Source organism: Chiloscyllium plagiosum, unplaced genomic scaffold (assembly GCF_037043375.1).
Source record: "Chiloscyllium plagiosum isolate Xiang-an unplaced genomic scaffold, Cpla_swu_hap1 HiC_scaffold_19, whole genome shotgun sequence".
Classification (NCBI taxonomy): Eukaryota; Metazoa; Chordata; class Chondrichthyes; order Orectolobiformes; family Hemiscylliidae; genus Chiloscyllium; species Chiloscyllium plagiosum.
Window position 1 is genome coordinate 21,554,587 of NW_028270157.1, and position 15,418 is coordinate 21,570,004.

General features: G+C 34.3%; 1 protein-coding gene across 4 annotated transcripts in view; it reads left to right on the forward strand.

Annotated features, from left to right (window-relative positions):
- Positions 1-15,418, forward strand: part of cnot2 (CCR4-NOT transcription complex, subunit 2) — a 149,472-nt gene that overhangs the window by 798 nt on the left and 133,256 nt on the right. Inside the window, exon 1 of one of the 4 annotated variants that reach the window (XM_087997111.1) lies at positions 1,871-1,967. The exons of 1 other annotated variant lie outside the window; for it this stretch is intronic. In XM_087997111.1, the coding sequence (XP_087853237.1) occupies positions 1,965-1,967 (3 nt within the window). In that variant the 5' untranslated portion in view covers positions 1,871-1,964. Of the gene's footprint in view, positions 1-1,870; positions 2,030-15,418 lie in introns of those variants that run through there. 2 more of the 4 variants (XM_087997112.1, XM_043709758.2) reach the window with 2 other exon arrangements.

Here is a 15,418-nt window from a genome sequence, read left to right on the forward strand (position 1 = left end):
AAGGGCAAATGACATTTTAAAAAAAATCTAGTTGGCGATGAGGATCTTGCTTCAGTGGCTACCATTACTTATTAGCGCACGTTTCAAATGTTTTGCTTCTAACCTACTTATGATGGAAAGAGCTGAACATCTAGACGTTATAATTCAATTTTATTATTCCAAATAATATTTTGCTGTTATTAATTTTTCCTGTTATTTTTTTCTGAAATTTTAAAGTGGACAGGTATTGAATCATATTGGGCTATCACACTAGGAATCTCGTTTTCTAAATCTACCAAATTTCAACTACTTCAATAAATGTTTTAATTTGGGAAATGATTCACCTTATAATTTTTCTAGATTGTCAGAAATTTTTGAGGGATATGGGTTGATATTTACAAATAAAGATTGGATGTCAAACTATGTTTAAGTACTTCTGGCATAGCATAAATCCTTGGTTTAAAGAAGGAAGGAATAGATTTGTTTTTTTGTAAATGATGAACAACTTGAAACAAACTTCAAACAAGATCTTATAGCTTTGCAGAATAATTGGATATGTTAACAATTACAAACTTTTAAATGAGCACTATGGGTATCAAAGCAGTAGTTATAGACATGGTAGGATATGCCCATTTGATTTAAAATTGTAGTACTTGTACATCAGCAACATTGCTAATTTGTGCTGACTTTGCTAAACAAATAGAACTTTTATAACTTCTATATTCACTTTCATGCTCAATTATTTTGATAGCACCACATGAAGGATTATATTCTTAATAAGAAAGAACGTTTTCATAGTTGTATGTATACATATATTACCTATAATTAAAAGATATAATATTATTACAGTAAGTGGGCATTCTCACATTTGAACTTGTAGTACTATGGGACTGTTCAGTGGATGTTTTACCCTTTTTCTCTATATTACAATTTTGAGACTATCTTTCAGGTGTGTGAGAATCTTGCCATTACATCATGTAGCTCTTACTATTTAATTGGGGCACTACTACAACCATAATTGTATCTTTATGACTCAAGCTTTTACATGCTCTCAAATGTTTCAATTAATAGTGTTTTAATATTCTTAGTCTTGTTTTTCTCCTCTCCAGAAGATGAAAGAGGTTGCTCAAAACTAGTGTACTAATGGCTCATTGTATTGACTGAAGAAATGCTGCCCTATTGAACTCTGGTTGTCACTAGGATTTCAGTAAAGCAGTACAGTATATGGGTTTGTCAGCATGTTGAATTTTGTGCATGTAATTCGGAACACACCCAGCGCAACTGTTTGGTTTTGCCCTTTCAAGTGTGGGTTACATCTGGAGAGATCAATTTGATATCTTCCAATTGGATCTGCGCCACAGTTAGAGTTTAGAACAGGTCCATTACTGGTGGTGGCAATGCTAGGACAATCTTTCAGTGATTGATTAAGAAGTATTGCTGCTGCATTAAATAATGAAGCCCTAAGGGTTATTGAAGCTTTCAGCAAATTGTGAGATAAGTTGACAGGATATTCTGTGATCTTGCATAAGGGGTAAAACATTTGACCTTTAATGAAAGACCAGAGTAAAAATTCTTTGGTTCGCAAGATTCCTAGCCACTTCATTTGAATAATTGAAACATATGATTTGAAGATGCTACATTGAGTACCATTTACTCCTACTTCAATGTTGAGTAGAATTGAAGATTGGAATACATTCTCAATGATTTTGGTGTTATGTTAAAGGGTATACTATCGGGAAAGAATAAAACTTTATAACGGACTAATGCGTAGTATACTTGATTTTTCAAGATCAAAAAGTTTGATTACTTCAATAGTAATAGTTCATTTGAAGATAACTGGCAACATAACTATTTTGTTTTTTCACTGTGACACTCTCTTCTTTTTTTAAAGTGAAGAATGGCATCTTCATCCTTATTCTTGCTCAAATATTGTAGACCAACCCACAGCCGTACCAGTTTTTCATGACTTCTTAAGACGTACTTTCATGGCAAGTGGTTGACTTGGAATTTCTAGAATCTGAATTAACCAACTTCACCTCTCCTTGGAAAGGTTTGAATCAGAATTCATATGATGTTGCAGCTGTAGTGACATATATTGTTATACATTTTATTATGGGAAATGTAATTCTAAACTGCAGTTGGCTAAAAATGTTAAACTCTTGGAGAATGTTCTTCAATGGAATTGCTAATATCGTCCTCTGTTTTTAGTTCTTCATTAAGATGCTGATTCTGATAGTAGACATCAAATTAAGCTCATGTCAATTAAGTAAGGTTGAATTTTCATCATTGTGCATTTGGTATTTTTTTAAATGGCAGCTTGGTAATACAACTCAGCAGGATGCAAGCTACCAAATCTCTTTGTTTGTACTATTGTAGGCTTAGGTAAAAGTCAGTTGCCACTTCCCATCTGTCAATTTACAAACTGCAACATTGCTGCATACAATGAATTTTTCCCTTAACTTGGATTAAATCCATTGTGATGGCAAGCTGAATTCTTTTTCAAAAGAAAGTTAAATTATATTGTAACTAGATAAGTGTTATTTGTATGAAATGATGTGTACCAAAATTCTTTTTAACACTGAAGAATTTATTGCTAGTTTCAGTGCAGCAATCATTGTAAGTGAAGTGAAAAGCTGTTCTGTTAATTGGTGGCGTGGCAGAAGCATTTTGTTAGTGATGATGATGAGGAACATGATAGCTAGCAAGAGTCTGTGTCAATGTAGGAGTTAACACTGAATTAGTTCAGGTGAGTTTGTGGTGGAGCTTCTCAGATTTGATTTTTATTGGAGTTTAAATGTCTCATGAAATTCAGAATGTTTGGTACTCTGTATGGATGTCAAGAAGAGTCGGCATGAAATTGTGGGGATCTGCTTTTTGTATCTTGTACTGGGTTGATTAGTAAGGGGATCAAGGATTATGGGAAGAAGGCAGGACAATGGGGTTGAGAAACATATCAACCGTGATTGACTGGTGGAGCAGACTTGATGGGTCCAATGGCTTAATTTGCTCCTATATTCTTATAAGCATAGTTTGCTATGTTAGATTAATTTTTTTGGTTTTAGTTATTGCCCTTATCTTGTATCAACAAATTTGAGCTTGAACCCTTCAGGGATTTGTTTTTGTAAATTCAGTAAGGTTATTCAAAATTTGTCTTTGCCTGGTCTTGTGGTGCGCACTGTGCCATATATCTGAATGGTATGTTGAGGTGACACCAGTCTTGCTTTTGGCCATATGTAAAGAGACAGTTAATGGATCAGTCTTTTGAGATTTGATCTCGTGGGATAATAATAAAGTAAGTGTCTCTAATTCTATCTATCCCTATTGCTGAAGTTCAAAAAATGCAGCTGGTCAAGGAAAAGGTCCTTTATCCATCTTCTCATGCAATTGGGATCGGCTTAAAATACATACAGCATTGCAAACATCACCCACGTCAAGAGAAGGATTTTGTATTTTTGAAAAAAACACAATCTATATTTCAGTACAAAAAAAGGCTAGGTACGAAACTTTTAACACTGCATGTGTGTCTGTTTGAATTAACAGGCCACCATTCTTTGAGAGAAAAACTAACTAAATTCTGGACCTGTTACATATATGACCATGGCATTCATGGTGAACATTTCACCCTAAGTTTAATCTAGGCATAGAACAAAGGATTTGTGGTTGTTGAATAGAATTTATATTGTATTGGACATTTTCTTTACCAGTTTAAATTTATTTGGAATAACAAACTACAATCAATTTGGAAGTAGAGATATTTTCTAGATTCTGGTGTGCTCTAGTCAGTCAATGATAATTGAAGGAAATGAGCTTTATTGCAGTAGGGTTGAAAGGGGCTGCAGTTTTATTAGTGGAAGAGAATAGAAAACCTTCTTTTCTGTTTTTGTTTCAACAAACGTGTTCTGTATTCAGCAATCTGCAAAAGCCAGAATCCTTTTCTGAGTACAACGTAAGAGGTTTCATCTGAATTTGATTGCATTTCAATGTTTTCAAAGTTTAAAAACTGCATGAATGTGGTGCCTTGTGTAAAAACATTTCATGTTCAAGTTACTTTGAAGTGCACTTGTTAAGTAGGCAGATGTATCAGCCATTTTGCACACTGCAAGGCCTCACAAATAGTAATGACATGCTTTTTTTGGTGAAGTTTGGCAGGCAGCAGGATTACTCTTTGCTCTTACAGCAACTTGTAATTGACCAAGCTTTTATTGTTGTACGTCTGGGAGACATACTTATGATAGTATTTATCCCTGAGGGTCAGAAAAGTAATGTTGCCTTTAGTTCTAGATTGTACCTTCAGTTCTAGATTGGAGATATCTATTCAACAGTGTACAAGATTACAATCAAACCGGACTGGGAGCAAATTGAAAATTTGCTTAAATTGTATAATTGTTTTTGTACTTCTGACACAATTCTGCCCAGTTCATAATGAAAAACAAAAAAAAAATTTGGATTTTTGGCCAACCTGTTTCATAGAATGTGTTTTTTTCCCCACTATATCTTGTACCCATTTAGTCTCCTGTAGGAAAATCTAAAATTTTATTCTTGTCTTTCAAAAGTAAGTTGAGAAAAAAAAAGCGCCTTTTCAATTTTGTATAATACATGATATATCTTTGGTTGCTTTGTTTTTGTGATGTTGTAGGACCTCTAACACTTTGCTGTGTACTTTGATAACTCTCGATCTAAGCACACAATTCATCCAATTATTTGTTAAAAGTCTAGACATGGTGCAAGTTGCTGGATCCAACTATTTATTTTGCAGATGTCTATTACCTTGAATGAAAGAATGTTTCGAATTGGAAATAAAAACAGAAAATGCTGGAAATAATCAGCATGGCAGGTTACCTTTGCAGAGGGAGAAACAAGGTTAAATGTTTCAGATCAGTGACCTTTCATCAGAATACATTGTAATCTGAAGTTTTTTTTGATTGTTAATTTTTTTGCTCAATTTTTTTGGTTCTGTTTTTAATTAGATATATGTTTGTATCTAAATTCTATTAAAACAACCTGAATTATTGTGTGACTTGCTTCCTGAAAAATTTGTTTCAATTGAAAGGAATATTTCCTTACAACATTTTATTTCTCCTACTGCTTCATTTTTACATTTATTTACTTGGTGCTATTTTCAGTTGAGTTGTTCTAGATATTTTCTAACCATCCTGTTCAGAGATGTTATGACACATTTCAAGAGCAGGTGGGATTTTATGTTTCATTGAAATCAACTACTAACCACATTTAAAAAAATGTTTAAAAATTAAAATACTTTTGTGGCCCCAAATGACTTTTGCTGCTTAGTTTATAGCATTACTGATACCTATTTTAAAATCTGCTCTTCATTGAGAATTGTTTTGACATTTAACATTCCCTTAGAAATGTTAAGTCATGGTTGAATAAAGGGGCACGTTGATTTCAAGGTTATTTGGATTATATTCTCTCGTCTTGTGCAAAAGTAGTGAATTTAGTCACTGCTGCAGATTAAGGCTTACGTTCTGAGAACTGACTGCTGGTAAGTGCTGAGCAGTTTGTCTAATTTGCCAACCATAATAACACTTGATGCCAGGAGCTTGGTAGTTCCAGAACCAGCACAGATGGAGTTTATTCAACATTAAATTGAATTTTCTCAGCCTCATAGTTTAAAATCTCATCAGTTATATACCTACTATATATGTTTGCATACCTGTCTAATATTATGATCGTTTTATCATCCTTCAACATAAAAGTAGTTGGTGATGAGATAAAGTGAGAATGTCGATCTCTAATTTCTAAAGACTCAGAATTACTGCCAAGATTAATTGACTTACTGGAATTTTGAGTTTCCAAACAATAATTCAAAAATACAATAGGTGCAATTATAAAATGCTAACTTCCATAAGAGATTTTTTTCCCCTTGTTCATATGTTTTGGGCAGCTTTGAGGATCTGGAAAGTAGATGATTAAGTTTATGAATTTTAGTTCCTGGAGCAGAACTTCCACAGGAAGCACAAATCAGGAAGAAATGGTGGCACTTAACAGGATTTTTTCATAATTCACATTAATAAAATTTATGCTGGATTCCTGAAACCACTGTTATAAACCATGACATCTTTGCCTATCCTTAACTTGTTTTGCATTTTATTTAATGAATATAAAGTGTGTGAAACTTCTTAAATATAATTTTTTATGCCGTATATGTAAACAGTTGAATATTAAGTTTCATGATCTTCGTGATACGCATGCTGTTTTGGTAGAAAGACAAGTGTGTGAACATGGGTGAGCAAATTCTCTGTGAAATGCACGGTCACAATTAGTCTGAATATAAGCTACAGGTGTTAAGCTTCAAATTTTGAATGATTCCATTACAGGCAAAAATGTCAGATTTTTAAATTGTAGCAGATCTACTTACTGAAAGAATTTATTGGGATTTATGATAGTCTGTTGCAATTCACGCAGTTTAAACTTTTGAGACTCTTTAGAATGCTAGTAGGCTAATGTTCAAAACCTTTTAGTGTCTGAGGTAAGATTATTACATTGTTTCCACAGTATGAATGTTTTGAAATGTATCTTTTCTAATCCATATCAATGTTAGGTTCACACTGTACTGAGTTCAGCTGAATAGCTCATAAAATGTCAACAGATAACTTAGTGTTTAGTATGCACGTAGGAAATATGTAAACCAATATTGTCTGTTCAAAGTTATAATTTTAAGGAACAAAAATAGGAAATTGTTTTGGATTGAAGATGCATTTGTTGAATTTACTCATTATTTTCATCATCTCTCCTCTTCCTTACAATTTCTTAGATTTATTTTTACTTGTAAGTTTTGGTATACCAAACTACTGCAACAGCTGTCTGCAGGAAGCAGAGTTTGGATCACATTGTAGGTCCCATAAAAGCTGTCTCATAGTATGATGCATTAGAAAAGGAGACCATTCTCCTATCATGACTCTTTTCTGGTACTTTGATAGGCCTAGTGTTGGTTTGATCTGCTATACTGTCTGCACATAAAGATTTTTGAATTTGATGGCCACTGTGTCTTCAACGTCATTGTTAAATGCAATTTGAAATAATAACATTTATAGAGAATAAACTACACTTTTTGAAAAAGGTTAAAGTATCTTAGATATTACTGTATGTACAAACTCTGTGCTGGGTTCCACCCTCAACAGTGTTCATTTACAAATATTTGTGTATTCCCAAATATTTTGTGAACAATTTTGCAAAGCAATACCATTTTGCAGCTGCGTCTATGCACAGTGTATTTCTTGAATCAGTCAGTTTGAAGAATTAATATGACAAAGTAGTGTTTGAACCAGGAAGTGTCAAATATTCTAAGTCTACCATCAAATAAATAAAATGAAATGAAGACAGAGAAATAAAGAATTGAGGAAGTGATGAGACAGTTTTTCAAAAAATATAATATTTTTTGAATAATTAACCTCTAAAGGATTGTAGCTCTCTAATTGTAAAGTTCAGTATCTGTTTTCCAAAGACTGTTTGGTAGTAAGTAAGGTCTATCAAAATGTTAAAAGTTTCCTTTCACATAGCTTTTTCTGTGAGCTTATCAGGCAGGTGTAGTGGCTGAATATTGTTTGATGAGTGTCTTGATGACTTCCCAGCGTGGCACAGCTCCTGAAGCAGCTATACATCTGAGACAGCAGCTTCCTGATTTTCACATTTAACTGTTTAGGTATAGCTGCTGACAGTGTCCAATTTGCACTTCAATTATAGTGGGCGCTGTTAGCCTCAGTTATTTCTACAGTGAAATCCAACAAGTTATATATATTTGTTGATCAGTATTGTAATGTCCATCATCAATGGGCAACAAACAATTTTTAATAAGTTATAATCAATGTATCAAGCAATAATATTGTGTACAGAATAAAGTTTGGACATCAAAGACTTACTTTTAATTTGATGTTATGATGGGAATTATGTGATTCAAATTTTTGTCTACATTAAATCCCCAGTTTGTGTTGGCTATGTTGCTTAATTTGAATTATTGAATTTTCTGTGAACTGTAACTGATCAAAGAACTTAATCAAGTTTCTTTCAAATCAAATGATATCGCACCCTTTGTTATTTAGGCATGATCTTAAAATTTGTATTTTACATAATTTAAATGATGAAAATTGTTGAATAACAAGATATGCACTTTTAAAGCAACCTTCTAAAATCCTGAATCTGTGCAAAGTTTTCAAATTTTTGTTCATCAGTCATCAGATCTATTTCAGTTTTCTATACTTGCTAACATAGCTTGTTGTTCGTGTTGCTGAATACATATCCGTATGCATTTCAAAATGTGGCTGAAGAGTGGCAGATGGAGTTTAAAATTGGATAAATGTGAGTTATTGCATTTGGTAAAATCAAGAAGGGCAGGATTATGGATACATGTTGTAGAACAGAGAGAGACTTAGGGATTCAGGTACATAATTCTTTTGAAGTTTGCATCTAATATAGATCCTTTAGCATGCTTGCCTTTATTGCTCAGATCATTGAGTAGAGGAGTAGGAACATCATGTTGAGGTTGTATAGGATGTTGATGTGGCCTCTTCTGGAGTGCTGTGTCCAGTTCTGTTTGCCCTGTTGTCGGAAGGATATTATTAAGCTGGAGATGGTTCAGAAGAGATTTAGCAGGATGTTGTTTGGAATGGAAGGTTTGAGTTATAAGGAAAGGCTGGGACTTCTTTCAATGGAGTGTAGGTAGTCAGGTGGTTACCTTTATAGAGGTTTACAAAATCATGAGAAGTATAAGTAAGGTGAATGGCATGTGCCTTTTCCTGGTGGGGCCATTTTTAAGGTGAGAGGAGAAAAATATAAAAAAGACATGGAGGCAATTTATACACAGTGGTCATGTGTGGAATGAACTTCCAGGGGAAATATTGGATGCAAGTGAATAAGTACATAAATAAAAAATGTTGGAGGGATATGCACCAAATGCAGGCAGGTGGGACCAGTTTATTGGGATTATGTTTGCCACGGACTGATTGGACTGAAGCGTCTGATTCCTTATTACTCTATGACTCTGATGTCTGTGAGCGGTCAACAGTCAAATCATTCAAAATGTCAGACTAGTGTCTTCAGGAGTTTGCCAGGTAACCCCCACGCAAGTTTAAAAACAACAACTTTAAAGAATGCAAGGTCTATTAAGGTAATTAATGGCGATCATGTACTTCCAGTTGAAGTACAATTGTGGTTAAAACTGTTAAAGTAACCTTCAAAAGAGGTTTTGATGACCTTTTAACAATGATGACAAGGTTTTAAGGTTAAGGTTAAGGTTTTAATGATAAGGTTTTGATGACCTTAGTTATTCCATATCGAAGCAATGTTTGAGTCTGTCTGTTGTCTGTTGTTTCTTCAAATGGATTTGATCAGTTTTCCTTATTGCACTCGTTGCTCATACCTACGTTCAGGATAAAAATATGTTGGTAAGGTGTAATGTGTAATTTTTAAAAACTATATAAATTATATTGATTCGATTGTATTTTTATGAGCCTTTTCTGCACTTCTGTCCATGAATGGTTAGGTAGTTGCTTAACCTGGTAGATTAGTTGGTACTTGAATGATTTGAGGTCCAGAAGCTGTGTCAGAAGAAGATAATTTTTAGCTGCTGGATTCATTGTTTTTGTGGAAAGGTGACTCTCTTTCCAGACATTGATTGAACTAAGGATTGATTTGACATAGTGTCTGCTTGAAAATTATTTGAATTTTCCTCCTTTGATAGCATTCCAAAAGATGATATTATTATTATTATTATTATTATTATTATTATTATTATTATTATTATTATTATTATTATTATTATATCCAAAAGTTTATCTAATCCGAATGAACATAAAGCATTGAATTTGTCTGGTAGCACTGCTTCTGAATCAGAAAGTTGTGGTTTCAAGTCTCACTCCAGGGCTAGACTCTCATTTGAACTGAAGGAATGTTGGAGGAGATATTAAACTGAGGACTTGTGTTTGCTTGACTTTGAAGGGCGCATTTTGTTTTTTAGTGTTCTGACCAATGCTTTTCCCTAAACAAAATCACAAAAGCAAACCTTTGTGCTTTTTGGGAGCAGTTGCCTTGTGTAGTTTCCTTTTGATTTGGACCTAAAAAATAATCTAAATGGCATGCTTCAGATCTAGTTTGCTTTTGTTCCACGTAAAAGTAAATTAAACCATAGGGAGATTAAGTAAGAGTTTAGCTAATGCTATTAGTTTGAGTTTATATAGTTGGGCAAAATGAAATTAAACAAAATGAAGATTATGATATTTGATGACATTGAATACTTTGAAATTTGTAAACAAGGATCCTGACAATGCTCAAATTAAAGTTGTTACTTGTGTCTTAGTTACATCTTCTAGACGTCAAAGTTGTAGAAAATATTTGGACTCAGAATAGCCAAAGTAGATGACAGTCCAAACTCAGATTTTGTTAAATGTAAAATTGAATGCACTTGCATTATTTTAGCCCTATACGATTAGATTGCAACATGTTCATGGTGTGATCAAAATAATGGAAAACATAACACAAAAATGTAGAATATAAAAAGGTACTGTGCAGTGTCAAAGTTTGCAGATAACACTAAGATGAGTAGCAGAGCAAAGTGTGTAGAGGACACAAAGTATGCAGAGCAACATAGATAGGTTAAGTGAGTGGACAAGGATCTGGCACATGGAATACAATGTTGGTAAATGTGAGGTCATCTATTTTGATAGGATTAATAGCAAAATTGGCTGAAATTTTAAATGGTGAAAAATTACAGCATGATGCTGTGCAGAGGGACCTGGGTGTCCTTGTGCACGAATCGCAAAATGTTGGTTTGTGGTGCAGCATATAATTAAGAAGGCAAATGGAATATTGTCCTCCATTGCTAGTTGGATGGATTTTAAAATCAGGGAGGTTCTGCTGCAGCTGCATAGGGTTCTGGTGAGGGCACACCTGGAGTACTATCTCTTTAATTGAGAAAGGATGTACTGGCACTGGAGGGGATGCAGAGGAGGTTCACTAGATTGATTCCAGAGGGAAGAGGGTTAGTGTATGAGGAGAGATTGAGTTGACTGTGACTATTGTCATCGGAATTTAGAAGAATGAGGGGGAATCTTATAGAAACACACAAAATTATGAAGGGAATAGATAAGCGAAGCAGGAAAGTTGTTTCCACTGGTAGGTGAAACTAGAACTAGGGGCAGAGCGTCTACAAGGGGGAGCAGATTTAGGATTGAGTTGAGGAGAACCTTCTTCACCCCTAAGAGTTGTGAATCTCTGGAAGTCCTTGCCCAGTGAAGTAGTTGAGGCTACCTTGTTCAGTGTCTTTAAGGCAAAGGTAGATTTTTGAACAGTAAAGCAATTAAAGATTCTGGTGAGCAGGTGGGTAAGTGGAACTGAGTTCACAAAAAGATCAGTCATGATAATATTGAATGGTGGAACAGTCTTGAGGGGCCAGATGACTTACTCCTGCTCCTATTTCTTACGAAGGCGAACATTAGAAAACGAAAGGCTGGTGGAAGTTGCAGAGGTTCAGAAAAACAATGAAAGGTTTTTAAACAGGTGTGGCAAGAATGAACATAATGGATAGAAAGATAGTCGGTGGTAGAATTTTGAACTATTTTGCATGTAAGACAGAGCTGATAAGGCTGACAAAAATGGTGTTGTGAAACAATGATGTAACATGTAAGGTTTTCGGAAGGAGTTGAAGCAAAGTAAATAGTTCATTAGATGAAATTAACCAGTTTTAATGCTTGGTATAATATTGGGATTGAAACTCCATTGCAAATTGAAGGAAGCAGCACATTTGTGTTCAGTTTGGTTCAGCTGACTGTGTAGGGATTGTATTCAGTACAGCAATAGAGTTTTTACTGCCAAAATATGTTATTTTGGTTAATCTAGTTGTTTTAATTTTAAAACTCTACATTTTCATTTTCACTCATTTTCACTTTTCTCTGCATTGTGCTCTGTTCCCTAAAATATTGTTGGACCACTGGTTATATTTAAAGTTTTGAAACAAAAATACGCTTTGGAAAATTACACGTTTTCTATTCTGGACCTTGAGTCTTGTTGTGTCCTGATGTTGAAAAGCTAAAGGAAAAATGTGACTTCTGTGCAAGAGAAAAAAAGAGGAAGAGCCTATTTACAGATTTACTACAGTGATAACCTTTGAACCTGACGTTCATTTGGAACATTTTAGAAAATTCCTTCCATTAACTTGAAAAAAATTGTGTATTTTTAAGAAAATGAAAGGAAATAAAAATATTCCCTCTCTTGTTAACATGTTATGAGTGATTCTGTCTTGTGTATCTTTTTAGCTGAGAAATTGGGAAAATGGACATTTGAGCACCCACTTTTATTGTGGTAACCCTCTTTTTTTTTTGTTCTTTTGGCACTGAGAAAGAAATGCGCGGCTGGAATCCAAAGTGCTTTTAAATCAAGTTCCAGTTAATTGCAACTGCATAACATACCAATTCTGAGAAGCGAAGATTTGGAATTTCTGGCTATTTGGTCATATCTACATTGTGTTCATTCATCTATCACTTGATTTATTTGTATGCTTGAGACTTTGTAAAGAAAATACTCTTTCTTAACTGAATATGGAACTAATTTTCCCGACTGTATCACTACTTCTACTGTTTGATGTTGAATATTTAGTATTTTTGCCAGACTATACGATACTGTGTTTGATTGTGGTTCACCTGGAGTAATGAAATATGGGATTCTAGCTTTGAATACCTTAAAGATTGAAATGTTACATATCTTTAAAATCTTGATGTACATGCTTTTGAGCTCTTGAAGTTTACTGATCTAAAGGAGCCCATTCAACCATTGTGCTTATCCTGGCTCTTTGCCAGAGCAATCTAAAACTTGTCCCTTTTGTGCTGCACATTCTCATTAAGCCTGAATCTTCCCCTATTTTATATGTTCATTTTTCCACTTAAAACACTCTGTGTCCATGCTTCTGGCTCTTTCCTCTTGTCTACTCGGGTTGAACCTCAGAAAACAACGCAACCAGATTTAAGCATTATTTCAACTACTGGCTCCAGTAAGACACTTTTAAGCTTTAATAATTTGCTGTAGAATAAAAGTTCTCCTAATTTCTCAGTGATTATTTTACATAACCCCTTATCAATAGTTCTCATAGCAGGAAAAATAGTCTTTTGTTAATAATATAACAAAATGCTTGGTAGCTTTTTAAAAAAAAAACCTCCAAGTTTCATCTTGACTGTCTCTGTTCTAGCTCAAATAAATGTAATATCTCCAGTCCCTCTCATTTTTATTAGTGATAACTGAGTGCTTTTTATAAGTTGAATATATTAATTTTAACGAGGCACCCAAACTGTTTGACGTATCCTAAGACTTTTAAAATCTATATTCGACAATTGTCTATTAGATTGGGTTTACCTTCATTCATTTGCACTTCCAAGGAACTTTTTTTATTCATTCTGATGATGGATCATTTGTTGTCAATCTCGAGTTCCCCTTGGTTTTAATTTTCTAAAACTCCCCTGATTTGGGGACACTTCCATTAGATTGGACTTTAGTGAATGTGAATCCTTTATTTAAAAGGTGAGGGAGACATAAAGCAGAAAACTACAGGCCAGTTAAAATGTTGAAAGCTATTCTTATCAGGGCACTTGGAGAAGTGTGAGATAATCAGGCAGTGACAACATGGTTTTGTGAAACGGAAATTGGATTTAATGAATCAGTTGGGTGTGGTTGTGGTGTACTTAGATTTCCAGAATGTATTTGATCAGGTGTCACGTTAAAGATTGTTGTGAAAAATAAAATCTCATGGTATAGCAGTTGGCACATTGGCACAGATAGAAGATTGGATGGCTAACAGGAAGTGGAGTGTAAGTGTGAATGGGCTTTATTTTAAGGCTGGCAAGCTGTACTGAGTAATGTGTCAGAGGGATTGGTGCTGGGATCTCAACTGTGTTTATAGTTTATATAAATAACTTGGATGATGGAAAATTTGCTGCTGACACAAGGATAAGGTAAGTTGTGAAGAGGATACATGAAGATTGCAATAATATTGATTGATTGATTAAGTGAATGAGCAAATATGTGACTAGTGGAGTATTATGTGGGTAATTGTGAAATTATCCATTTTGGCAGGAAGAATAAAACCCCCTTTTTTTTGGTCCTAACCTAATGAGTGAAAAATTGCCAAGGTCTGAAATGTCGAGGGACCTGGGTGTCCTTGTGCATGAATCTTGAAAAGTTAGAGTGCAGGTAAACCAGAAATTAAGAAAGCTATAAATGTCATTAATTATCGCAAGGGGAAGAGTATGGAGGTTATACTTCAGTTATGCAATGCACTTATAAAACCTCACTTGAAGTACTACACACATTATCGATTGATCTTATTTAAAGAAGGACATAAATTTGTCAGAAGCACTTCAGTGGAGGTTTGAGATTAATTCCTGGAATGTCAGGTTGTCGTATGAAGAAAGGTTGGATGGACTAGGTTTGAGTCTAAAAGGGCAAGAGGTGACTTGGTTGAAACATCTAAAATCTTGAGGGGTCTTGTGTGGATGTTTCCTCTTGTGTGGCTAGGTGCCATTGTTTAAAAATCAGGGGTCACCAAGTAAACATGGAGATTAGACAAAAGTTTTTTTGGAGAGAAGTGAGTTTTGGAACTCTCCCTCAAAAGCAGAGTGAGAACAGGATCTTTGAATAGTTTAATGGTAGAGGTAAATCTTGTTAAGTTCAAGGAAATGAAAAGTTATCAGGAGTAGATGGAAATGTGTATTTGTGGTTGCAGTCAGATCAGTCATCATCTTACGGAATGGCAGAGCAGGCTCAAAGGCCTGAATGGCCTACTCCTCCTGATTAATATACACCTACCATAGGAACTAATCTATATTTCTTTTATCAAATCAGTGTACTTTTCTCAATACATTATCAAACCAACTTGCTTTAAAGAAATCCAAACTTGCTGTTCTTGATTGGCTTATGCATATCAAAAGTTGACTAGTGTTGATTTAAAATTCTGAATAAGTTTCTGTAGCAAGCTTTAAAGTAATTGGTCAGTAGTTATTTTGTTATCTCATTGTATTGAGAGGAATTAGGTCCTCCTATCTTCTGTGTGTTTACAAAGATTTGTAATTTTATGGAGATTTGTTATGTTCTAGGTCAGTGCCCCATCATATCTTTACTGTTTTCCTGCAGTTTCATTTCTGATGTCCTGCACCAGTCTTAACTATCAAGGCTGCAAACCTTTACTGTTGCTATTTTATTTGGACACAAACTTCTATTTTACAATGATCTCTAATTGTTTTTCACATCACTTTCCAGTACATCTGCAGTTTTGCATTTGGAATATTTTTTATTGAGAAAATGATGTAAAATATTTAACAGCTTTGCCATACTTTCATCCTCTACAATGTTAACTTTAATGCCTTAGCAGTTTTTAAAACTTTTTAAATGCTTACCATCAAAAAACATGTTGAGTTTGTGAATAGTCTAACTGTGCCTACAGTGG